Source organism: Pituophis catenifer, unplaced genomic scaffold, assembly GCF_029215685.1.
Source record: "Pituophis catenifer annectens isolate HBS135680 unplaced genomic scaffold, rPitCat1.0.hap2 SCAF_4, whole genome shotgun sequence".
In the NCBI taxonomy this organism is placed as follows: domain Eukaryota; kingdom Metazoa; phylum Chordata; class Lepidosauria; order Squamata; family Colubridae; genus Pituophis; species Pituophis catenifer.
This window is the reverse complement of record NW_027256884.1, coordinates 74,158,681-74,186,000: the sequence shown is the minus strand read 5'-3', so window position 1 is coordinate 74,186,000 and position 27,320 is coordinate 74,158,681. Positions and strand designations below refer to the sequence as shown.

The 27,320-nt window shown below is 39.9% G+C and overlaps 1 protein-coding gene across 1 annotated transcript in view; it reads left to right on the top strand.

The window, feature by feature from the left end:
- The window catches only part of ABCG1 (ATP binding cassette subfamily G member 1), a 52,818-nt gene extending 26,306 nt beyond the window's left edge, over positions 1-26,512 (top strand). The window contains exons 3-15 of the mRNA XM_070943491.1: positions 202-319; positions 504-636; positions 4,154-4,204; positions 5,815-5,960; positions 9,835-9,958; positions 11,528-11,642; positions 12,794-12,942; positions 14,708-14,809; positions 15,618-15,786; positions 18,932-19,032; positions 25,038-25,196; positions 25,484-25,602; positions 26,284-26,512. Coding sequence (XP_070799592.1) covers positions 202-319; positions 504-636; positions 4,154-4,204; positions 5,815-5,960; positions 9,835-9,958; positions 11,528-11,642; positions 12,794-12,942; positions 14,708-14,809; positions 15,618-15,786; positions 18,932-19,032; positions 25,038-25,196; positions 25,484-25,602; positions 26,284-26,512 — 1,715 coding nt within the window. The remainder of the gene's footprint in view (positions 1-201; positions 320-503; positions 637-4,153; positions 4,205-5,814; positions 5,961-9,834; positions 9,959-11,527; positions 11,643-12,793; positions 12,943-14,707; positions 14,810-15,617; positions 15,787-18,931; positions 19,033-25,037; positions 25,197-25,483; positions 25,603-26,283) is intronic.
- The last annotated feature ends 808 nt before the right edge of the window (positions 26,513-27,320 follow it).

The window sequence follows — 27,320 nt, the reverse complement described above, 5'->3', positions numbered from 1 at the left end:
TGGATGACATCTTGACCACACCACCTTTGTAATTAGTGGGTTTCACTGTGGTCTTTTACTTGCTTTCTTACTCTGTTTTTTATTTGTTTGTTTGTTTGGTTTGGTTTTGAGCTGGTCAATGGCTGTAACAAGATGCCTACCTATTTTAGAAAAAATATGTTTTCTAAATTTTATCTCTCTCTCTCCCTTCCATTTTTATAGGTTTCAAGACTTTGCTGAAAGGAAATTCTGGAAAGTTTAGTAGTGGGGAGCTGGTGGCAATTATGGGTCCTTCTGGAGCTGGGAAGTCGACACTTATGAATCTTCTGGCAGGATACAGGTCAGTAAGTGTACAAACACCTTCATCTTTTTATGACCAATGTCTTAAAAACACGGTACTTACTTGCTTGTGCTAAAAAAGAACTGACTCCTGTACTGTGAAAAACCTGAATGTGTAGGCTTGCCTGTTTAATCTGATTTAAAGGCATGAAAAAAAAATAGGCTGTTTCTTCTCTTGCTTTCAGGGAGACTGGGATGAAAGGAGAAATTCTCATCAACGGGCAACATCGTGACTTGCGTTCTTTCCGCAAAGTGTCTTGTTACATTATGCAAGATGATATGCTGCTTCCACATCTTACTGTCCAGGAAGCTATGATGGTATGGTTATTAATAATAGCAACCACATCTATACAACATACAGTTCTCTTTTTTCTGAATTAACTTCTTCCTGGGTTATGCAGTAATTATTGTGCATCAAAGAAAATGAAAAGAAATAAGATGCATTCGTGAACAGGATTAAGAGGAATTATGGACAATATAATTCCTGTCCCAATTCACAGGAAGGAAAATCTTGCATTAAATCTGCCTTGCTGAAGAACTAATGGACAGATTGTATCCTTTGCCCAGCAATTGGGTAAATTTCCAAAGAAAAAGAGAGGGGGGAGAGGGGGGGAAGGGCAAAAGAGAGAAAATTGTAAACTATATATCATTGTTGGTGAACCTTTTCGGCACCAAGTGCTGAAACAGGAGCGTGCGCATGTGGGAGCGCCAGAAACTGGAAGAGCAGCTCCCCAGTGCACACGCAGGAGAATGCTGGAAACTGGAAGAGCAGTTCCTGGCGCGCATGCGCTGAGTCTCCAGTTTTTGGCGTGCAATCGTCTCTGGCATTGCCTCATGCAACTCTTCTAGGGAACCAGACAACACACGTCATGGGCAATCTTGCAAAATATGTTTAATAGTTTGCATATCAGCACCACAATCGTGACAAGGGGAATCTTTCCATCCCCTCTGATACAGGGCAGAGGCACTTCTTCCAGTTTCATACCTAATTCTGTACAATTTTGACCGAACAAAACAAGTCAGGTCAAAACTAGATGGTTTGGTAGAGGGATCACTAATGGTCAGGCCACACAAGAAGGTACCTTGGATCATTTCTTTCTCTTGGTTAAACTGGGTTGATGTTAAGTGAATAGCTGGCCTGCGGCAGAGGTGGTATTCAGCAGGTTCTGACCAGTTCTGGAGAACTGGTAGCGAAAATTTTGAGTAGTTTGGAGAACAGGTAAATACCACCTCTGACTGGCCCTGCCCCCATCTATACTCTGCCTCCCGAGTCCCAGCTGATCAGGAGGAAATGGGGATTTTGTAGTAACCTTCCCCTGGAGTGGGGAGGAAATGGGGATTTTGCAGTAACCTTCCCCTGGAGTAGGGTGGGAATGGAGATTTTACAGTATCCTTCCCCTGCCGCGCCCACCATGCCACGCCCACCAAGCCACGCCCACAGAACCAGTAGTAAAAAAAATTGAATCCCACCACTGGCCTGCGGGATTTCAATCTCATGATGGGCTATGTATTGTCCTGGTGAATAGGGAGGGCCTTGTTGTTCAGTATCCTTGACCATAGCCGATTGAGAGCTTATTGTCTCCTAATTTGGGCGGTATGATATTGCTAAGTATTGGTAACCTGTGCACAGGAGTGGAATGCAATGTGCCAGAGATGATACACATTGTCTGGCAGATTTGGACATCAACCATTGAGTGCTGTTAAGCCACACACCGGCACAATATTCACCTGTGAAATAAACCAAGCTGTTGTTTGTAGAGTATTAGCATCAGCATCCCAGGATATTCCAGCCAGACTGTTCAGTAAATTATTGTGGTGTTTCAATTTTGCAGGAACTACAGAATAGATACTGCTTGTCAATGGATTCATTAAAAGCTGGGGGGGGGGGATGACCTTGGATTATTTTTCAGCCAGCCAATTTTCATGATATTCTATTCAATGTGTATTTCCAATTCTTTATCATTTTTTCTATCATGCTGGGAGTCTTAGATATAATCAAAATTACTTGACTCTATTGTTGATCAAGAATGTCCTTTCTAAGCAAGCATTCAATTTGAAATTAAAATCTGGTCTTTTTGAGCTCTCTTGAACTGCAACAGAATCAAATCAAATATTTTTTGGGGGGTGTGGTAGTATCAATCTTTATTTATTGATTAGCCCTTGGGCCATATCAAAGTGCAGAGCTCCAGAAACAATTATTACAAAAGTTTGGTAGAAGCAATTTAAAATGAAATTGGAATAGGAATAAAACACAATTTAAAATGCAATTAGAGTAAAATACGATCTAGAATGAAATCAGAATAGAATACAATAATTTGAGATACAAATTTAAATATGATTAAATTTATATTACAATGTCACCCCTGCAGCTACCCAATCAGTCTTAAAACTACTATTAGAATTACGTTATTAAATCAAGTGATCTTTCCTGCAATCTACCACATTCTGCTGCACCAACTTTGTCCTTTTTTCCATCAATTTTACAGCAAATTTGGCAATCCATTTCACTAGCTGCAAGTTAGAACCTAACAAACAATGTTGCAAGAAACGCTCTTTAGACTTAGGGGTGCTGGCGTAAAAGATCCTGCCCAGCTGATGTTCCCTCAAATCTGAGTACAGGGGGCAGTAAAAAATTACATGGGACATTATTTCAACTTCCCCGTTCCCACATAAACAGACTCTTTCACTTACAGGGATACCCTTATACCTACCCCAAAGCATGTTTGTTTGAAGTTGGTCTAATCTCAATTTGATAAAAAATCTCCTTATGACGGGAAACAAAGGCACAGTTAAATATTTTTCTATTTTAAAAATTTGTTTATTGGCCAATAACTAAGGGCAAACTTTTACTGCTGTCACCTGTGCAATATCCGATTGTGCACTTATGTCCTTAAATATCTGTGCAATCCAATTTCGGATCTGCCTATGATCATACTGCTGCCAATTTAAAGGAATACCAGAGCTAGATACCTGTTTCAGAACTCTTGATAACGTGTGGTAGTATGGATAAATGCATTCATAGCTTTGGAAAATATTATTTTTCTAAGCAAAATTATTATAATAAAAGTTTAATTTTCCAATCAAATGTTTCCAGGTAGTTTCTTGAAGAGATGGTTCAATTAAAGGTGGATTTTTTTTTCTTCATGAATACCTGTGTCAGGCCAGCTTGGGCATTTAAGAAAGAAAGACCCTCAACTCCATTTGTAGAGAAATGTATACTTTTAATAAAGCCAAAAGGTGTTGTAGTATAAGCAAAACCAGATCTGAATATTCCCATGTAAACCTGGTGCTTTCCCCGTCTCCTGGGTCCTCTCCCCTTGGTCCTTTCGTCAGTGTCCAATGGCATTCAAACTGGGTGTTTTGGTAAACAGTCCTAAAGTTTGGCACCTCTTTGGTGGGTGTTCACATTCTGCTCTCATGCTTGTGTCCTTGGATCTGCCAGGCTCTGTTCCAGGCCGGCATCTCTGGTTCCTGTCATCCTGTCATTCCCCCTCCCCATATCCGCTTACTACTCCCTTCCCCCTTTTATGGCAGGATGCCACTGAAGCAAAGCAGGGCTGAAGCGATGCAATGGCAGATCTGACAACCTGCAAGCTTCTCACATTACTCTAACAAATATTTATCCTAATTGAAATTATTGATAAAATTTCACCTCTTAAGGATTTATTTCCTGGCTTCTATACAATAATAGCTACTGATATGTACTTTAAATAAGCAGCCACATTAGTTTCAAAAGACCTATACTGTATTATCGGAACTGGGTAAGTATTTTGCATGGCTGACATCCTCCCCCCAAATAAATTGACTTAATAAGTATAATATTCTACTATTTCAGGTGTCTGCCCACCTGAAACTTCAAGAAAAAGATGAAGGCAGGAGAGAAATGGTATGTATATTACTTTATTCTGACTTAAAATGTGGTACTTATTTTCTTTTAGAAGAAAACACAGTATACTTTTTATATCTGAAAGTATTATTTTTATATGTAAAAGTAGTATATTTAGAAGGTTTTATAGAATATTTTCTCCCTTTTTTGACCAGATGTATGAAATGTTGAATGCAAAGAATATCCAGTTTGCATATAACTTATGTAATTAAAATCAGTAGATTGAAAAGACTGAATGGAAGAAATATGAGAAATGTAGATATAGAAGAATTTGTGCAATGATAGGAACGCTTCGTTGAACATGAAATTTGAGTTCTTAGCTGGATCAGTAACTTAGGGTTTGAGCTGGTGGTAAAAGATGCTTTTGACCTGAGAGCCCATCTGGTATAGTGATATTAGATCAGGAGATTCCAAGTCTATTCATTTATCAAACTCAGTGGGCAACTTTAGGCTATTGCTGTCTTTCAGCCCAACTTACTATTTTAATAGGGTGGTTGTTATGTGATAAAATTAGGAGAGATCTCCCTGTATGCTTCCTTGAAGCATAGAGGCAGGAAAAAAATGGGATATAGCATGGAACATTTAGTACGTCTAGAATCTTTTCAGTGAAAGCTGAAGACCCAGACATATTTACTTAGAAAGAAATCAAATGGATATTTGTGGAAAATGTGCATGGACTAAAAATACAATAGATAGATAGATAGAATATGACTTCCTGAGAAAGGCTGGTATCTACCTAAAATTTAAGTGCCAGTGATTTAGAACATTCTAATTGGGGTGCAAGGGATTCCTCTTTCATAGGTCTACTATATTTGAGCCGATAAAGATGGAAGTAAAGAGATACAAAGGCGTTTTGCGGCAATTCTGATGTCCATTTTTGCAGTCCAAATTTGGTAGCCCCAATGTTTCATTTGATTTTTAAATAAGAAATGAGAAAGGGACCGCTAATAAATGATAAAATGGATCCTTAGCCGAGTGTATAATACAATAATTCAGCAATCCGGGCTGGGTTAAAAAAAAAAATAATAAAAAAAAATTTTTTTTAATTGGGTGAATTTTATGGGTAACGGGGTTTTAAATTGGAGAAGCCTAAGATAATTTAATTTTGTTTTAATGTATTTTAATATTTGTATTGTGTGTTTTTAATTTTGGCTGTTCACTGCCCCGAGTCCTTCGGGAGAGGGGGCGGTATAAAAATTTAATAAATAAATAAATAAATAAAAATAATAGGTAACAATAACAGAGCTGGAAGGTACCTTGGAGGTCATCTAGTCCAACCCCCTGCTCACGCAGGAGACCTATGTTAGGGATTCGAACTGCCGAACTGAATAGGATCATAGTTTTCATCCAGAATGACTACTTAGTCTTGCTTCCTTACAACCTTAACAATAATTAGAACTAGCAACTTCCAAACAGTTGAACTATGTTAAAATAAATATTAAACAATGTGCTTCCTAATACTTCAGAGTTGGCATATTAGAAATTTTATAAAATATTTACTTATACACTTCCCTAGTTTCAGATATTTATGTTTCAGAGATCACTATTGTGATATAATACAATTACAGAAATTATTACCAAAGTTTCCCTTATGTTGTTCCTCTTCACAGGTGAATGAGATCCTGACAGCTTTGGGTTTGCTGTCGTGTGCCAGTACTCGCACTGGAAGCCTTTCAGGAGGGCAGAGAAAGCGTCTTGCAATTGCTTTGGAATTGGTGAACAACCCACCAGTTATGTTTTTTGATGAACCTACCAGGTAATTTGTGTTCTGGAGTAAAAGGCTAACAATTATTACAAATAAGCTTTAAACATTTATTATTTTTAGTATCTAAAGTATTAAAAAGTTAAAAGTATCATCTTGATGTTTTAATTTTAAATAGATCTTTTTAAAGAAAAAAGTGACCTTTGACTGTGGAAATTCACTTTGTGCATTTATGTATTATATCAAGATGAATATAATCCTGAATTTAAGATATTCTTTCCCTCCAAAGGGAGGATAAGAAAAATATACTAAAACACAGATAAAAATTTAGTGTAATGCTCAGCTTCCTCACCTTGTCAACCTAGGATTGTTAACTCCAGATGAAACCAATATTAAAAACTTGGCTAAATAAATCCAATAAATGTCTGCATGTAAACCAGAATCAAATAAAAAAATATTTTGATGCTAAAATCAAACACCAAATTGACATACTTAAGACAAAAAAAATCCTATAAATTTAATTAATCATTAATATTGTTCAATTATCTGTAAAACAAGATACTTGAGTTATAAAATTCATGGATTTCTATATATTAGAATTCATTCAATCAAACAAACAAACAAACACAAATAACTCTCATACAGAGGAAAAGACACTTCCTCATAGGTGTTAAAAACAAAATGGGAAAACAGGATGAAGATGGGACAAAGTAGAGTAGCTACAGCAGGAAAGAAAAGGGGAAAAAAGAGGAACCCCGAATATAATTAAAAAGAATTTGTTTTTCTTTAGAAAATATATGTATATGTGGGATTAATTATGAATAAGAGAATGTACATTTACAATATATTTATAAGAAATAAAACAAAAAACTTTTTTCAAAAAAAAAAAGGAAAGAAAGGGAAAAAAGTAGAAAGAATGAGAAAGTAAGGAGAAGAGGTAGTTGGATGGTTAAAGGAAAAAAAAAAAAACTAGATTTCATTCTTAAAAGATTAAATTTACAGGGTAGCTGGTCCTGCCAAGCAACAGCTAGTCCTTAGGCTAATTTTTAGAAGCACCCATATATTTCAAAGTACACTCTGCAATTTTTTGCATCTCTATCCACTTATAATGATTATTTGGGAGTGGGGGGAATCTTGCCTTCCTTTCAGGTAAATAAATACACAGTATAAATTACTGTGTTAATATATCCTTTATCTTCGAGACCGCCTTCTGCCACTGATGACCTCCCATCGACCTGTGCGCTCCCACAGAGAGGGCCTTCTCGGGGTGCCATCAGCCAAGCAATGCAGGCTGGTGACCCCCAGGGGGAGGGCCTTCTCTGTGGGGGCTCCCACCCTCTGGAATCAGCTGCCCCCAGAGATAAGGAGAATCCAAGACCTCCGTGCCTTCCGCCGTGCCCTTAAAACTTACCTTTTCCATCAAGCCGGGCTGGCCTAACAAATTTTTTAAATGATTTTAAATTTGTTTATCTTTTTAAATTTTGGGCCAAATTGAGATATTTCCTTTTAATCTGTTCTTAATGTATTTATTATGTGTTTTTATTTGGCTGTACACCGCCCTGAGTCCCTAGGGAGAAGGGCGGTATATAAATTTGAAGTAAAATAAAATAAAAATAAAAATCTCTTCATTAAGTGCAGTGTATGTGAGTTGTGAAATCCTGCATTTAACCAGAGTTGCCTACTGCTATGTATACTACTTTGAATTCCATAAGAAAAACAAAATATAAAGCATATGCCTATATTCATTGATCACCATCACCATGACTTCATGAGTTGGTTTCAAGGTTGTTGTTTTTTTTTTTTATTGTAAAAGTTTTACAATTACATTTTCACCCCATTTTCACCCCCCTAACCCATCCCAAACTCCCCAACCCACCCTCCCTAACCCCCCCTAACCCTCCCCTCCCCCCCGGACTTCCATAGAATATGCCCCATCATTATCCCCTTTATATAAAAACCTTGAACCCCCCCAACCCCCATATCATTTTTCATCTTCACATAGTTCAAATATTTCTATCTTAATATAATATAATACTATCAATAAAAAGCTATTTGATACTTCCTAGTTTGATATTTGTTCTGCACATAATCTATCCACTTTTTCCATTCACATTCATAAGTCTCTTGTGAGCGATCTTTTAAGTATGCTGAAATCTTCGCCATCTCAGCGAAACTGGCCATCTTCAAAGTCCATTCTTCTACAGTGGGCAAAGCTTCATTTTTCCAATATTTGCCTATCAACAATCTCGCTGCTGTAATCATATACAAAATCAACTTTGTTTCATCCACTGTAAAACCCTTAACTATACCCAATAAGAACAATTGTGGAGAAAATTGGATTTTTTTCTTTAAAACATTCTGCATAACCCACCAGATTTTTATCCAAAAAGCCTTAACTTTCTTACAGGTCCACCAAATATGATAATATGTAGCATCTGTACAATCACACCTCCAACATTTTGGCTTAACATTAGGGTACATACACGACAATTTCTTAGGATCTAAATGCCATCTATAAAACATTTTGTAAAAGTTTTCCCTCAAATTCTGCGACTGTGTAAATTTAACATTCTGAACCCAAATTTTTTCCCATGTTTCCAACATCACTGGTTCTTCAAAATTTTGTGCCCACTTAATCATACAATCTTTAACTAATTCAGTTTCTGAATCCCTTTCTAACAAAACATTATAAAGCCTTTTAATATGCATTGGACCTTTCTCTTTTATATGTCTAACCAATTCTTCCTCATGCAACATAATACCAGTTTTTTGGTCCTCTTTCCATCTCAATTGTAGTTGATTATATTGTAGCCAAGTTAAGTTAATCCCTTCAGCCAACAGTGTCTGTAATGTCTTCAACTGCCATCTGCCCGCCTCTGTAAAAAGAACCTCTTTGTATAAAACCCCCCCGAGTGACATTATATTTGTATTCCACATAATATGGTTGTTTTTTTTAAATAACTTGAATAATAACAACAGCCACAACAACAACAACAACAACAACAACAACAACAACAAACTATTTGGCATTGAGAATATCAGGAGGTTCATGGACATATTCTTGTTACTTGCCAATCTCTCTATTTTCAAATAGAAAAAATGACTATGCAACAAAAGGGGCAGCCTCCTACATTTTCAAGAAGCTCTCAGGGCACCCAATAAATATAAAAAAAAGGAAATAAAAATGTCGGGTAGCTATAGTCCAGACTTCGTTTCTCCTCTAAAAAAAGGACTAGCATAAGCAAAGACAGTATCTTTATATAGTATACAGCAGTATAGTATACATACAGCAGTATAATATACATACATATAGTATGATCTAGAGGTTTCTAGTAGCATTGTAATAATTACATGCTTTGCAATTGTTTATATTTAAGAATTTTTGCTTTACAAAATGAATCATGTGTTTTTTCTGTTTTTCCAATATCTCATTTGCATTCAGAAAGTATTATTTGACAAAACTACTTTCCTATCAAATAATTGATTAATTGAATATATGCCAGCCCTCTCAAAAGCTCCCAAAATGAGAGGTTAATTTGCTCAGGGTTCATGACACTCCAACATTGAATGTGCTGTGATATGTGAAAATGTATCACATATAATATTATTATTATATATGAATAATATATAATATGTGATAAGCATAATAATATATAATAAGCATAAACATAACTGATAGATGAGGGAGTCAAGGCTACATTTTGGTGCACAGAATATGATATTAGCAACCTTGTAAAAGACAAGCTAAAATGTGGGTAAAAAATAAGTTTGCAGTTAAGAAGCAAAAAGGAAAATTGCCTTCCAAAACTGACAGATTACTTGTAGGATTCTCTTGCTGAACTTTCATTCAAACTCTTTATTCCAAGATCAGTTTTGGATATTAAAAGAACAAAGTGGACAAACTGTGTTTTCTTCATTTTTTCCATAGTGGCCTGGACAGTGCATCTTGCTTTCAAGTTGTCTCTCTGATGAAGGCTTTAGCCCAGGGTGGCCGGTCCATCATCTGCACTATCCATCAGCCCAGTGCCAAACTCTTCGAACTTTTCGATCAGGTAGAATCATAGGGCTGAAAGACATGTATATGTGCACACTGTGTCATAGCCACTTGGATGCTGGTCTTGAAAAGGCCTTTCCTCATTATTAAAAGATCTTTTGTTAGCATCATATTTAACCATCATTCACAGAGAAAAGCTGTAATACATCACCTGCAGAAAATGATGAATCAATGTAGTTAAATTTGTTTGGGAATCAGTTAGAACAGAGTGTTATAGAGAAGTTGTCCTTTGCCAGCTGTTCCTTCGAAATGCTTACATTGTAGTAAATGCATTTATTGGGAGTATACAGATTGTTCCTAAATATTAAAGTAATTATCTTTAATAAGGTGGTTTTCCCCACAGAATTCCACTGCAGCACTTTGATGTGGTAATATTCTGCCTTTGCAAAAATCTAGGCAGGGTCAATCTGCTTTGCTCATCAGATCTCAAAACCATAGCAGCTGAGTGAAAGTAACCATATCATTTTGATGAATATAAGTGAGGATGTTTAATTTCATAAGGGAGAAGAGGTTTGAAAGGGTTGCTTTGGTCAGATAGCAAGTGCTGCCTTGAAGATCTACCAGCCCTAATGTTTAGCACAGGAATAAAACACGAGACGTTGCTAAGTTCACACATATTTCCACTCATGCAGCTTTTTAACTCTCACTCAATCTTTCTCAGACTTTGGACTTTATTATGTTCCACATATGATATGTAATAGGTTTATGCAGATGTAATTAATAATGCTTTATTTTGCTGGATGTCTAAGGAAATACCTCTTCAAACTGCCTCTGTGAAGGGTATCCTGTTTTTCTGCAAATGAGCAGAATGACTGCTTTGCTTGATGAAAATAGCTGCTGTTCAGTAAATCTGTTCATTGAGATAGATCAGCCATATCATAACTGTTCATTAAGGTGACTGAATGTAGTTCTGTGAAGATAGGAAAACATATCTGTGAGGTGAAATAAGTCTTCGGAGTAGATTTCCAATAATTTGTATAGTTTAACAATTCATATCAAAATTACTAATCCATTTGTAATAAGAAAAAACTATTTAACATACTGAAATTTGTCAGCCATTAAAATATAATATAGTGGAATTAGGAAATTGTTGAGAAATTGAAAATATTGAGGTTGTGTATTTAGGAAATTTATGATGAGAAAAATGGGATTAGAAATTAGATCTGAATTAGCCCTAGTGTGCATGTATGCTAACATATGTAATAAGTAATTTTGTTTATTAAAGTTTAGGGCTAATTTAAAACTACACCTGAGAAAAATATTGATATAAAAATGTTGTACAGCAAGGCTAGGCATGAGAAAAATAGATGTTTTTAATGTATATGAGCAGAGAGATTAATAAATTAAAATGCAAGCAATATCTTCCAGTAGTTAAACCTGGAAAGAGATATCATATACTGTAAAATCCTATTGGTTCTTCTTAGTAAGTATATTAACATCCTGGAGATTTAACTATGTCAGTGTCTCTCCTTTAACTTAGATAATATTTTTGTAATAAGATTGCATATCATAATTCTGAAGCTAGACAGGAATATTCTTCATCATTTCTTGTTTTTCTTTATTTCAGCTCTATGTCTTGAGCCAAGGGCAATGCATTTACCGTGGGAAAGTATTAAATTTAGTCCCTTATTTGAGAGATTTGGGTTTAAATTGTCCAACATATCACAATCCAGCAGATTTTGGTGAGCAAAATGATGGAGGTTCTAACTTTCTTTCACAAGCTTTCACAAGATACTGAATTTCTATGTGTGCTGTGTGTCTGTTTTTGTGTCTATACCTATGCATGGTAATTATATGGTATCTATTTATTGATATCTTATACCCTCTAGTGGTAGATAGAATTGCCAGAGCTAGTTCGTTGAAAAAAACCCTTTGAAGTAAAACTAAGAGAAAGTAAAACACAACAGAGCTGTATTTGATCAATGTTTTCCTTCTCTTTTATGATTAAAAATACAGAAGCTCAAGACAGGCTTTATTTGGGAGATAATTTCATATTCATATTGGAAATAAGCATACATTCCAGAGAATATGGCACAGTAGTGGGTTTCAATTTAATTTGCTACCGGTTTGCTTGTGCGTGTGCGCTCATGTGCGCGTGCGACCCTTTTGCGCATGCACAGAAGCATCCAGATGGGTGGGCAGAGCCTCCCGCTGCCGCTGCTACCAGTTCTCCCAATCCAGGGTGAACTGGTAGCAACCCACCACTGATACGGCCTAACCCTAATTCCTTATCTGATTCTTAGATCTTTTGTAATTATTACTGTTTTTTTCTTAATTTTCAATGGCTGCCATGTATCCGAGCTATTGCTTCTAATTCCAAGATACTGTTTGTGCTTAAGTGGCTGCCTTAGATGTTGAAACAGTACAGTTTTATCACATAAACTGGAACTCAGTTTCCTATCTTTAAAATTCCAATGGATATTAGTCTTAATTAAAATTATGAACTGTATGTCATAAAAATTTGTGGTTACAGCATTGTTTACAAATGCAGGTCAAATGCTTTAAAGTGGCAATAGTCATTTTGATGTAGGGGAGTTAGTCAGGGCATAATGATGCAAGCCCTGACTGTTTTCTGATGTCACCCATGTCACAGCTTCACAATGCAATCTGTCCCATGTATGGCCCAAACAGTTGAGGTTTGTGGCACAACTTTGCAATATGTTATTTGCCTACTGATGAAAATGGCAGGTTCTGTACATGCTGTTGCACTTTATCTTGATGGCTGGCAAACTCCACAATTTTATGCATACCTGACAGCTAGGAATAATGCTTCATATATCTCACTTTTATTTTACTATGTAGTAGGATTAAATAGTTTTTTCTACTTCTTTAGTGATGGAGGTCGCCTCTGGTGAATATGGAGATCAGAATAGCAGGCTTGTAAGAGCTGTGCAAGAGGGAATGTGTGATGCAGATTACAAGAGAAACTCTGGAGGAGAAAATGAACTTAACCCTTTTTTATGGCACAAACCATCAGAAGAGGTAATTCAAAGTAAAGGAGATCACGTCGGTCACTGTAGCTCTTTGAGTTCTTTAGTTTTAAGCGCTTCCTTTGGCTGGGAGTTGGGTGACATATATGTTTAATAAATTTATTATTATTTTGGTTCATCACATAGCAAGGCAGATGTTTAGACTGGATTTGGTATTTTTATCCACTTATTGAGTATTATCATTAGTATTGAATTATTTCTAAACTGTAATAAAAAGTGAACCTGACTCAGCAGTTAGTTCCATAATAAAACCCCCAGTATGCAAGGGTGCTTCTCAGGTAATTTTGTCCCAAATGTTTTATATGCCAACGTGAGCATTTTGAACTGGGCTCAGAAAACAACCAGCAACCAGTGTTACTTTTTCTTTGTAGAAATAAACTCCCCACATTATAGTGCCAAATTCTGGCCCATCTGCAATTTAAGACTATCTTCAAGGATGACCTCACAATGATTTGTAATAGTCCAATTTTGCAACAACTAGGATATGTGTTATTAATTTGAAGTCTTTCTTCTCCAGAGAGAAGTGAAATTGATTTAATAGTCAATATGGTAAAAAGAATCCCATGCCATAGATGTCATGTGGCTGTTCAGCATGAAAGCTAGATCCAGAAGCACCTCATAGACTGCCAACCTGTTCTTCAAGTGGGAATTCCAGTCCATCCAGAATAGGTTTATGTCTGAAATTCAATCCCTGTAGTAACACTGAGTTTAATTTCGGGTTTTTTTTGTCCATTCAAGTCTGGTAAAACACAAAGGAAGTGACAGATTAAGATTATAGTTGATATAAATGTCTGAGTTATTTTTAAGTGTGAAATTATAATATGCTGAAACTTGATATCATGCGAAGTATTTTATTCAAAGTATTTACAGTGTTTCTTTGAAACACCTTTCTCACCTGGAACAGAAGAGAAATCAAGTCTAAGAAAGAACTTCTCATGCATGGATAAATATATCACTAGTTGTTAGTGGTAAAGGCTATGTTTAGTGTTCTTCTTTAGTGTTGTTGAGAAGGAGCTATACCTCAAAAAAGAACTGTTTTAAATTCAAATCAAATGGTTGAGTTCTGTTTAGAAAGTTAAAGATTAGTTGACTAGATCTTAAATCTGATTCAACAAATATTTTTCTATCTTAAAACTGTAAATTTGAGTCAGACCTGTCATACATTATTTCAATTTAGGTTCCATTAAAATCATGTCTGATATTAAGCAATATATTCTAATGGCCAACGCTTCACTGAGCTAAATTATTTGACTGTGTGCTGAATCCAGGTCAGACATCACTGCTGCAGCCCAGAAGTGGGGGAGCTTTTGTTAGATTCAGTATGTTTACATTTTTTTTTTTTTTGCCTTCTGAGAAGTCAGCTGATACAAATGTAGGTCTAGCCCAGTCTGACCTGATTTTGTGCCAGCATTGTGGATGTTTCTCTGATCTGGCTGCACTTGGTTGTTTTCCTGGCTTATTTTGGCATTTTGCCTATATATTTTGTTATTTTACAACATTATCTATCTGCTAAAATATCTTAAAATCAGTGGATGATTTCAGCTGTCCCAAAAGTAACCCAGCCAGCATTTTTTTTTTAATATTTTGTCCTTCAATAGAAACCAACTGCAACAAACCAAATTTTGATTCAATATAACACTTACTTAAATGCTAGACAGCAAATTTGTAGAATCAAAGTTATGTTCATTGATATTGGTGTTGAAACCCGAGAAACAATACAAACCAAACATTTCTTTTCCACTTGTGTTTTGCACCAGGATTCTTCATCTATGGAAGGCTGTCATAGCTTCTCAGCCAGCTGTCTTACTCAGTTTTGCATTCTGTTTAAAAGAACTTTTCTCACCATAATGAGGGATTCGGTAAGGTTCAGATTTTATGTATAAGAAAGAAAAGTGCCTTGTAAACTACCAGTATCATTTTGATCTATGAAGCCATATTACTGATATTAAGTGCATAAAATAAAAGAAAGATAGGTTGATTCTTTTAGTGTTGCATAATTTAATCATTACGTTTCAAAGTCAGGAGATGTAAAGGGAACTATCAATATAAAACTTTATATGGATGTATAACGTGCTTTAAATAATACTAAACACCTTATTAGTATTTAAGCCTCTGAGGTTTTTTCTTTATCTGTTTTGACCTACCATCTCTGTAGCTTCATCCATGCTCTTAGCAGAGTTCTTCAGTTTTTCTCCCTTCTAGGGCATCCCTATCAACCTTAATGAGTACAAAATACTGGAAATGTATGGAATTAAAATTATAAAGTGAACTCTAGCAAAAATCTCTGCCAGGTCCTGTATTCTCTTCCCAAGTATATTTTCTACCTTTTTTGTCGTCCCACCAGTCCCTCACTTTTGTCTCATATCTGATTGTTACTGCAAACTTATTCCTTTTTTTCACACTGAAAAATTTAGGAAGATACTTTAATTTTTCACTAACTTGGAACCATTAACTGGAAGCATTACATATAAAAAGCCTCTTAGGTGAGATTAGAATAAAAATCACATTGTTTTATAAAATTATTTGCATTCCCGCTTCTATGCTATACAGAGACATCATCCTGTTTGTCATGAAGTGTGTATACATATGTGTAGACATTAGCATGCTGTATAGGAGTTGCTAAGTCAAAAATATTCTTAGTTCAAAGATAATTTTCCTTCCTGACAGGTCCTGACACATCTGCGGGTAACATCTCACATTGGAATTGGACTTCTGATAGGCTTGCTGTATTTGGGGATTGGAAATGAAGCTAAGAAAGTCCTGAGCAATTCTGGCTTCCTCTTTTTTTCCATGTTGTTTCTTATGTTTGCTGCTCTCATGCCAACGGTGCTTACATGTGAGTAACCAGTATCACACAGCCAACTAGGCTTCTTTAATCAGTTGCTTCCCAAATATCCTGAACTTCAATTCCCAAAAAACCTAGTCTTTGGTTTCTTTGGCAAGGAAACACAAGAGAAGCTCGAACTGTTTATATGGCACCAGTGGTGGAAGGTTACTAATATGCTAATAGTTTGATAAGCCATCTATTAGATGGTTTCAGTAATACTAATAAAACTCCATGTAGTTGTTTTATGCATACATGCATACACACACAAGGACTGAGCAGCACTTTGGGTTCATAGAAAAAAGGCTGTACAGAGTTTACAGAGGTGCATATATTATCATCACCATTATCATCATTTTCTGCCTTATATATGTCTCAAGACAGTGAAGATGCCTAATACTCCTGCCATCTATTTTCCCCACAACAATAACCCTGTGAGGTGAGTTGGTTTGAGAAAGAATGACTGTCCTAATGTCTCCCAGTCAGCTTTCTTGAATTAAGGTCAGCACTTGCCTGCATTTGCCCAAGCCAATGTATCTTTTCTGTGGAGTATGTGGCAGATGATCCCAGGAAACAGCATATAGTTCATCCATACATCCACTTTCCTCCAATCTATAAGTTGGCAGGAAAAAATGTGTGTAAACTGCAGTGGTTCCCAAACTGAATTTTACCTCAGTGAGCAGTGAGGCTGGGCAGTGTTTGCAGCCTTTGCAACATGGTGTAAGTTCGGAAAAGTGATTGGTACCTGAAACATGCATGTGTTTAAATATTTCTGAATCTGAGATTATCAATTGATCATTCAAATATTCCTTCCTATTTCCCATATGTGTTTCCTAGTTCTTCCACTGGAGGGTATTGTCAGATAACTCCCCATTTTCACACAACCCAGCTACTCTTGCTTGGCTTAGTTAATGAAAGATAATGTAGATAGCTCTATTTACACAAACACCCAAGAACTTGGATGGGGACAGATTAGAGTGTAGAGCAGGGATGTCAAACTCGCAGCCTGCGGGCCGGATACATCACGAGCTGGCCACGCCCACCCCTGTTTAGTGAAGGGGGAAAAGTCATGATACGTCACATGATGACAATGTGACGACGTGAGTTTGACACCCCTGGTGTAGAATGTTAAAGACTACCTTTATAATCAGTAGCAAGTGATGTTTCCCAATCAAGATTCAGGAGAAATATCTTAAATCTACCACTTTGGCTAGCACTCTTTCACCAACAAACATGAGAACAATAAAAGGAAGCTTGTTTACCAGTTAAAACTCTTCCCTCTCTCTGACCATTTATTGGGGTTATTTATCCCCTTCCCTCTGGTTAATCAGCTAATTTGGTTTTAGCAGCCTTTCATCCTAATCCTTTTTCTTTACTGCAAGGTAAGTGAATTCAGCAGCTGAAAGAGATCTAGTCTTCCAACCTAATCCTTGTCCTTCATTGCTAAATCTGTGCAACTAAGAGGGAAATTGTCTTTTCACTTTAGAGTTTGATTATTTAAAGTCCCAACAGCTGCTCCAAAGTGGAGGATGGGAGACCTGCAGTTGTGCTTGCTTATCAAACAATCCCTTTGATCAACCAACAATGTACAATCATGTTATTAAAGACTTATTATTTAAAAGAAAAGAATCTTCCAGGAGTCAAGTGGGTTGTGGAACTTTTAAGGCTGCTGATTCATGTCTAGTATCAATTGTCCATGTGTATTCACTTTTACTTTTCTCCTTACTATCTTTGTTTTATTATTTATCTTCCATTTTCTCCATTATCTTCCATTTTCACAACAAGGCTGGTCATTAATCTGCTAAAGCCAGTTTCAATACAGAAAATAAGAGCCATGTCATCAGCATACATTAATAGTGGCATTTTCTATCCATTAAATAAAAGGGAGAAAATACTTTGTGACTTCATGACCATTGTAATATCATTAATATAGAAGTTAAATAGGAAGGGAGAAGTCTATAAAGATCCTCAGTCATCCAGGTCATTGTTGTCCCAAAGATGCTTTTTTTCAGGAGGCAACTGGACTTTTCTTGTTTTTTTCTTTTGAAGACATTTCACTCAAAAGAAAAAAACAAGAAAGTCCAGTTGCCTCCTGAAAAAAACACCTTTGGGACAAGAGGTGAGCAAGTAAATAGCTCTGTTTAACTCCTCTTTCCAATAACATAGTCTAGCAAGAACCCTTGTGGGCCTGTTCTTATTCTAGCTGTAATCCAATCAATAGTTTAAGAAGATGATTATTGATATCTGCTCTAGCTAGTTTCTCCTATAATCAATACCTGTCAATGGAATCAAAGGCAGAGGGATCAGTAAAAGCAACATAGAGTTGTTTTGTATACCCACTGTTTATTTCTGAACAATCACCTTCAAAGTGGTACAGTAATCTAGCATGCTATGTCCTTTTTGAAACCCTGCTCCCCAAATATCTAATTTATTCAGAAGATGTTTAGTATACAGCTTAGAAGAAATATATAGCAGACTAAATGGACGATAATTGGCAAATTCCTGTCAGTTGCCCTTCTTAAAGATTAGGTATATTATAATTTGTTTCCAATGGGGAAGTATAACATACAGTATCTTTTACCCATTTCTTGAAAGAATCTAGTCAGGATGGATTCCCACCAGGAATTGTTGATCTTATATATCTCTGGAGGAATCATGTCCTCCTCAGGAGTTATTCCAAGAGCCAAGCTTGAAACCTACTGCTTACACTTAGATTTTGTGGTTAATTCAATAGAGGTTGCTATTGGTTCAGTATATGGCAGTTAAAAAAACCTGGAAAAAATATATCCCAAAACTGAATTTTCCTGCATAATATATTAGGGAAAGAATTTCCTGAAATATCTAAAACAGTGCAATTCACTTTTGAAAAAACAAATTGTGAAGATCTGCATTTTTCAGAATTACATATTCATAAAAATAAAACTGATTCATGGCTTTTCTATAAAATATATTAATGAATAAGCACATTTAAATCATACATTTTCAAATGAAGGAGAGGCTAAGTATGACAAGACAAAATATAAGAGACTCGGGAGAGCATCTAAGTAGCTTTTTCTCTTACTTGCTGTGGAGTAGGAAACTATCATTTATGGCATTAATTTCTAGAATTGCTTTTGATTTTATTTATTTCAAGTGCTATTTTTATTTTTCTATATAGTTCCTCTTGAGATGGGAGTATTTCTTAGAGAACATCTGAATTATTGGTACAGTTTGAAGGCTTATTACTTGGCTAAAACTATGGCGGATGTCCCTTTTCAGGTAAATCTCTCTCTGTACCTCATCATTATTTTAGGACAGGAAGATAGATAACAATAGTAATCACATGAAATTTTCTTACGCGGTTTGCAAAATGCAATATGTCATTTTATCAGGAATATGAATACTGCTAAAAATCCATTTATAGTACATAAATATATGCTATATGGTATACAACGAGTTGTAAATGTTTTCTTTTTATTATACAATGGAAAATGAGATGCCCAAATCGCATTCTAGAATTATATCAAGAAATAAAATTTAAGTCACAGATGGTCTCATGAATCAGTTTCCATTATTCCACTGCCAAATTTTGAGGAGAAATATAAACTAGCTATATTTCAGTTGCGATTAGCTTAAAACTGTAAGCTGCCTAGAGTTGCCTTATCAGGGAAATGAGCTACATATAAATTAAATAAATAAACAAAACTTTAGGCATGTGCTGAGCATTTAAAATAATATGTTTCATTCTATGGGCCTGGGCAAAGAAAACACACACTTCAAATTATCACAGTAGTTGTATTTTTTCACAAGACTGTGTCTGCTTCTGAAGTTGCTCCAGTAATCCCCATCTACATATAGAGACCTAATGCGCATGCGCAAGATGGCAGCTTCCCTGTGATCCGGGTGATCCTCGGGGGGGTGATTATGGCTCCAGGGGGCCTCTGGAGGGCTGAATTTCGACCGCTGCAGCCCTGGCCCAGCTGGAGGAGTGTTGGGGCTCTCTGTTGAGGGGTCTCCGGCCTCTTAGAGTGTCCTTGAGGCTTGCGGAGACCGTAGGACGGCGAGAGCGGCCTGAAGGAGGAGGGCGGCGGCGGATTTTTCTTGCGAAGGCGGCAGAGCCAGGATGACGGCGCCGGCGCCGCGGCGGCGGCGATGCAGCACCCTCGCTGGGATCCTCGCCAACCCAATCCGCCCTGGACATGTGCTAGGGGCGGAGAGGGGGGCGAGGTAGGGACGGGGAGGCTGGCAGCGGCGGCGACGGCGATGCTGGCGGCGTGGAAATGGCGGCCGCCGGGACAAGAAAGAAGCCGCCATAGTTTGGTGCGTGGGAGCGTCGGAGAGGTTGGCAGCCGCTCACTGGCCGTTTTGGATCTCCTGGGCGACCGTGGGGCGTTGTTTTGGCCCCTCGGTCATCCCAGAGGCCTCCATGTGGACTTATGGAGGCTGGGCGAGGTTGGGCGAGGCAAGCAGCATGGCTGCAAAGAAGATCTGGGAGGGGCCAGGGGAGAGCTGGACTATGACTGAGGGGTTTTCCCCCTATGGAGTTTGTTGCCTCTGCTCTCCTTTTCGCTCTCCCCCCCCCCCTGTATGTGGTGATGTCATGCTGGATATGCCTGCTGAACAATTCATCTCCAGGTCTAGGTGCCATCTTGACCTCCCCGGAGGTAATGACGGTTATGATCTCCGCTATTTGAGCCTGCTTGGACTTTGTGGACTGACCTGATCCCATTCTTTCCCTCCATTGAATGGAGGTTTACATCTGGGGATTCAAGTCGTGGTGGAGTGGGTCTATAACTACTGTCTCAATTCCGGCCTTCTGGACGATCGTGGTTGACCAGCCGCCGTGAGAGGGGGGCTGGGTCACCCCTGCCGGATCGAAACAGCATTTTACTCCCGCCATTGCCGTGAGAGGGCACTGAGGTCTCACATGCTCCAATGGAACTCTATTGAAATCTGGCATTCCACTCCTTCTGACTGTGTTAACATCAAATTGGCCCCTGGCTATTGGCCATGAATTATCACCTCCCTTGACGTTGATGTATTCGGGGAATGACCTTCGTGCCCTGCGAGACTCCCCCCTCTCGCAGGCTTGGCCCTCTTCGTTATCGAGGGCCTATCTTGATGACGGGCGTTGGAGCCCCGAGAGGTGGCATGCGGCTAAGAAGAGTTTGAGGGGTTTTTTAAGTGGGTTTTTTAGTGGGTTTTTAACAAAAATTTTAAGGGGTTCGGGGGGGATTAGGGTGGGTTCTGGGGGAAATCCACTGGGTTCAAGACCAGCCTTAGCGAAGGGCTGCGACACCAGGGACGCAGAACCGGAGGTCGGGGAGGGGGTTGGAGTTCGATTTGAAGAGGGCTGTTCCATCAGCATAGTGAGTGGGAGGGGCAGATATGGCGGAAGCTGGGGACCATATCATGTGCGGGGAATGCGCACTCGCTATCTTAGAGCGATTGCGCACTCCGGCCCCCAATGCTTTTCTTGTTCCCCAGGCTGTCCAGATTCTCAGGGCCAGAGCCTCCGGCTGATGCTGTGCAATGCCAGGTCCGTTGTTAATAAAGCCCCCCTCATTCACGATCTTATTCAGGAGGGGGAGGCGGACCTGGCGGGCATTACGGAGACCTGGTTGGGCCATGAGGGGGGAGCCCCCCTCGTGGATATATGCCCACCAGGCTTCCGTGCATTTCATCAACCGAGGGCTCAGGGCAGGGGCGGGGGGGTGGCGGTTATTATAAAGGAAGGTCTAGATCCAAGGGAGACCACTGTTCCACAGATAGCCGGATGTGAGTCCCTCTTTGTGAAGTGGGGTCATGGAGTACAGATGGGCTTGTTGGTCACGTACCTGGCTCCCTGCCACGTGGCAACGGCCCTGCCCGAGCTCCTTAACGTTATAGCCGAGGTGGCGGTGGCTACCCCCAGACTTGCCATCATGGGGGACTTTAACCTGCCATCCATCGGTGAAACGTCTGAGGTGGCTCGAGAGTTCATGGCTTCCATGACGGCCATGGACCTTACTCAGTTAATTCATGACCCCACTCACACAGGGGGACACACTCTGGACTTAGTTTTTGTCTCTGGTCAGTGGTTGAGTGGCCTTGATATAGGGGATATAGTCATCGAACCCTTGTCATGGTCTGACCACTCGCTCCTTCGACTGGACTTTCTAACCGCTGCACCCTGCCGCAGGGAGGCGGGACCGACAAGGTGGTTCCGCCCCAGGCGCCTGATGGACCCTGATAGGTTCCAGATGGAGCTTGGGCCATTTCCTGAGATTCTGGCTCATGACTCGGCGGAAGACCTGGTGGCCGCCTGGGACAGTGCGGCTGCCGGGGCCTTGGACCGAGTCGTGCCTTTGCGGCCTCTGACCCGGCACCGAACTCACCTAGCTCCTTGGTTCTCCGAGGAGCTTAGAGAGATGAAGCGCCGGAAAAGACGCCTGGAGAGTAGCTGGAGGACCAGCCGCTCCGAATCTGACCGAACACGGGTGAGGTCTCATATTAAGACCTACCTAGTGGCGATAAAAGCGGCGAAAACTAGCTATTTTGCCGCTCTTATCGCGTCATCAGATAATCGCCCAGCCGCCCTGTTTAGGGTGACCCGCTCCCTCCTCCATCTGGAAGTGCGGGATGACCCCTTGCAGGGTCGAGCTGAGGATTTTGTGCAATATCTGTATGACAAAATCGCTCAGATTCGAGAAGGGCTGGCCTCTGACTGGGTATGTCCGGACGGGATGACTGAGGCAGGTCTTGAGAGTGTTATCTGGGGGGAGTTCGATCCTGTGACTCCCGAGGACATGGACAGGATCCTGGGACGGCTGAACGCGACCACATGTTTATTGGACCCGTGTCCCTCCTGGTTGGTACTGGCCTCCCGGGAGGTGACGCGAGGCTGGCTCCAGATGATTGTTAACGCTTCTTTGGGTGAGGGGGTCCTGCCGGCCGCTTTGAAAGAAGCGGTGGTGAGGCCCCTCCTCAAGAAGCCCTCTCTGGATCCGGCTGTTTTGGCTAACTATCGTCCAGTCTCCAACCTTCGCTTCGTTGCGAAGGTTGTTGAGAGTGTGGTGGCGCAACAGCTTCCCCGGTACCTGGATGAAGCTGTCTATCTAGACCCGCTCCAGTCCGGCTTCCGGCCTGGACACAGCACGGAAACGGCATTGGTCGCATTGGTGGATGATCTCTGGAGGGCCCGGGATAGGGGTCATTCCTCTATCCTGGTCCTGTTAGACCTCTCAGCGGCTTTTGATACCATCGACCATGGTATCATGTTGCACCGGTTGGCGGGGTTGGGGGTGGGAGGCACCGTTTTGCGGTGGTTCTCCTCCTACCTCTCTGACCGGTCGCAATCTGTGTTGACAGGGGGGCAGCGGTCGACCCCGAGGCACCTTGCTTGTGGGGTGCCACAAGGGTCGGTACTCTCGCCCCTTCTGTTCAACATTTATGTAAAGCCGCTGGGTGAGATCATCCGTGGCTTCGGGGTGGAGTTCCATCAATACGCTGATGACACCCAGCTGTATATCTCCACCCCAGGCCACCCCAATGATGCCCTTGAAGTGTTGTCCCAGTGCCTGGAGGCCGTGCGGGCCTGGATGGGGAGAAACAGGCTCCAACTCAACCCCTCCAAGACCGAGTGGCTGTGGCTTCCGGCGTCCCGATATAGCCAGCTGACGCCATCGCTGACTATTGGGGGTGAATCACTCGCCCCCACGGAGAGGGCTCGCAACTTGGGCGTCCTCCTGGATGCACGGCTGTCCTTGGAAGATCATTTGACGGCCGTGGCCAGGGGGGCTTTTTATCAGGTTCGCCTGATACGCCAGTTGCGTCCCTTTCTAGATCGGGACTCCTTACGCACAGTCACTCAGGCCCTCGTCACCTCCCGCCTGGACTACTGCAACGCTCTCTACATGGGGCTCCCCCTGGGGTGCACCCGGAGGCTCCAGCTGGTCCAGAACGCGGCCGCGCGGGGGATCATGGGGGCGACGAGGCGCTCCCACGTGACACCTCTCCTGCGCGAGCTGCACTGGCTCCCGGTGGTCTTCCGGGTGCGCTTCAAGGTGTTGGTGACCACCTTTAAAGCGCTCCATGGCTTAGGGCCGGGGTACTTACGAGACCGCCTTCTGCCACCAATAGCCTCCCACCGGCCAGTACGCTCACACAGAGTGGGCCTCCTCAGGGTGCCGTCCGCCAGGCAATGTCGGCTGGCGACCCCCAGGGGGAGAGCCTTCTCTGTGGTGGCGCCTACCCTCTGGAACACCCTCCCCCCAGAATTACGCATAATAACAGACCTCCGGATTTTTCGTCGGGCCCTAAAAACCTATTTATTCCAACAAGCTGGGCTGGCTTGACCAAATTTTTTTTAATTTTTAAATTGATTTTAAATTGGAAATGGTTTTAATTCGGCCAAAACATTTAATTATTTTAAATAGTTTTTTAGATTCACCATGTTTGTATATATGTCTTGTTTTTACCTTGGCTGTGCACCGCCCTGAGTCCTATTTTGGAGAAGGGCGGTATAAAAATTTAATTAAATAAATAAATAAATAAATAAATGTGCCAACCATTTCGTAAACTAGAGCTCTAACTCTGGAAAAATCCTCATAGGACCGTGATGGTGAACCTATGGCACACGTACCAGAGGTGGCACACAGAGCCCTCTCTGTGGGAACCCGCTCCATTGCCAGCTTCTCTTCTGGTTTCCGTCATGCACATGCATGTCGGCCAGCTGGTCTTCGCGGGCACCAGATCGCCAGAAAATGGCCTGAAAATGGCCAAAAACCAGGCTGTTTTGGGGGCATTTTCCAGACCGTTTTCCAGACCGTTTTCCAGGCTGTTTTCAGACTGTTTTCAGGCCATTTTCTGGGCCAAAAATGGCCTGAAAACAGCCCTGAAAACAGTCTGAAAATGGCCCGAAAAATGGCCGAAAACAACCCAGAAAATGACCAAAAGCAGCCAAAAAACAAGCATGTGCAATGGCCAATTGGTCTTCAGGTTTCTAGCACTCCAGCATGCATGTGCACACACATGCATGCACATTCTGCTTTGGGCACTCAGTGTCGAAAAGATTCACCGTCACTGTGACAGGACATGACTCATCTGATAAGTAGGAAACGTATTATAGTATCTGACTTTTCATGTGAATTGATAGATACAGGAACTAAAATTATCATTCAGCTCATAAAGACAAAGACCCACCTCTTGCTTTCACTTTATTTTCTTGATGTTAAATAGGGATATAACTCCTTCCTTTACTTTGACTTAACAGAGCACCATATTCTGTTATTTCTCTACTACAGATTATGTTTCCTGTGGCTTACTGCAGCATTGTGTACTGGATGACAGCACAGCCCTCTGATGCTCTGCGATTTGTCCTGTTTGCAGCATTGGGGACCATGACATCACTTGTGGCTCAGTCCCTTGGACTTCTGATTGGAGCAGCATCCACCTCACTTCAGGTCTGTTCTGCTTTATGTGATCTTCTGTATCTCTTTCTTTGGTGAGCCTGACTCAACCTGATGTCCTCCAAGGGGCTTGGGATTTCCAATTCCATTGTTTCCAGCCAGCATAGCCAAAGGTTGGGGAATGATGTATTGGTAGCTGGAACTGAACTGTACTCATTATGCTTTTGTAGTCCATACCATATGTCACTAAAACAGGTTTTTTTAGCCAATATGATTCTGATAAAAGTTTGATCCACAATTTGATTTGTTAATTTAAAAAAATATTTCTTTTGTTTTTTAAGGTGGCAACATTTGTTGGTCCTGTTACAGCAATCCCAGTTCTTCTCTTCTCAGGCTTCTTTGTCAGTTTTGATACCATTCCTGCTTATCTTCAGTGGATATCCTACATCTCTTATGTCAGGTACATTTGAAGGGTGCTTCCTGTTTTTTCAAGCTAACTCTGCAAAATCTATATCTTTTTAGATAATTCTCTTGGAACTTTATTTTCACAGAGCTAGCTATTTTCATCTTTAACTATTCTTGGTATGTGTATTTGTATATATACACAGATACACGTGCTGTGCAAACATGCATTCTTGTGCTTCTAAAAAAGATGAATGTGCAGGAAAGTTGTATATAATTTCACTTTACGGAGTCTAGATGTGAGTAAGCCAGTTTGATCTGCTGGATATCTGAAATTGTACCTGAGTTGTACAGCCTGAGTTCAAAGCCTGGACCAGCACAAAGTCTCTGAATTGTTTGGGGTCAAGTTATTTGTTTTCAGACTAATAATCAAATGCAACTCTGCTAACCATGAGGGGTAAACAAATTTTTGTTGAGACAACACCTGTATTTTCAATTGGAGAGTTTTTTTAAAAAAAAATAACTATTTTTTTGCATTAATTGAACTGTATGTTTTCAATATCTGTTTATAGTCTTTATTTCATTTATTATTAACTGCCTTGAGTGCTCAGGATAACCAAATATAAAATACTAATCAAAAAGTAATTCTGTTGCTATACATTTCTAGCATTTCTTTGCTAGCATAGTGCTGAACTATGCTTGCTTTGAGTTTGACTTCGCAAATGATTCCTCCCTATAGGTATGGATTTGAAGGTGTCATTCTTTCCATCTATGGTTTGGATCGAGAAGATCTTCATTGTGACAAAGATGACACTTGCCATTTTCAGAAGTCAGAGGCTATCCTCAAAGAATTGGATGTAGAAAATGCTAAACTTTATTTGGACTTCATTGTGCTTGGAATTTTCTTCATCTCCTTACGTCTCATTGCCTATTTTGTTCTCAGATACAAAATCCGAGCAGAGAGATAGAGAACAAATGTGATAACATGAAGTTCTAGACTGTTGCTCTTTGGTTGTGGCTGATGAGTTTTCAAAGCTCGGTTGCAAATCATGTTGTCTTCTGACCCCTAGAAGAACTAAAATGGAAACTTGTTTCAGTTTTGAAAAATGCCACTGCTGATCCCAAGAGTTTCCTCTCCTGGAAAATGTATTTCTTCTAAGGTAGCTGTAGATCTGGAACTAGAATGAGAGTGTCTATCTTTTATTATAAGGGAAAAATATGAAATGTGTCATCACTTCTTGCTACATCTTACAAGTGTTTTTCCCACAAGAAATTCCACATTAGTCCACACATTTTTCCAGTTGTATGAAAAGGTGCTCTTTCAACCGAATGTTTAAAAATAAAGAAGTGAGAAATCTGATATTGGTTCTCCTTAATACCCAGCTTTGGAGCTTTAATCACATGAGCTGGTCTCATGTACCAAATTTTTAATATTGTATCATATTACAGTGAATGATGTAGAAGAATTTGAAAATCAAGATGCATACCTAGCTCCTTTCTCCTAGCATTCTGTTTTTGTAGTGTCTTTTCGGTTTTAGTTTCTTTGGAATTTCAAATACTCATTGTCTGTTTTATCTATTTTTTGTGAATGCAAAACCCGAAACAGAGCAAAATGGAAACCAATCTCAAAGCCTATTTGAATACTCTAGCATGTTTTTAATAACACATATTCTAAAAAGAGAAAGGACTGCCCATAGTTTAGTGTTTGGTATGATGAATGCTTAAGGACTTAGTTAAAAAGGTCTCAGTGAAATGTTTGTGCCCTACCCAGCAGTA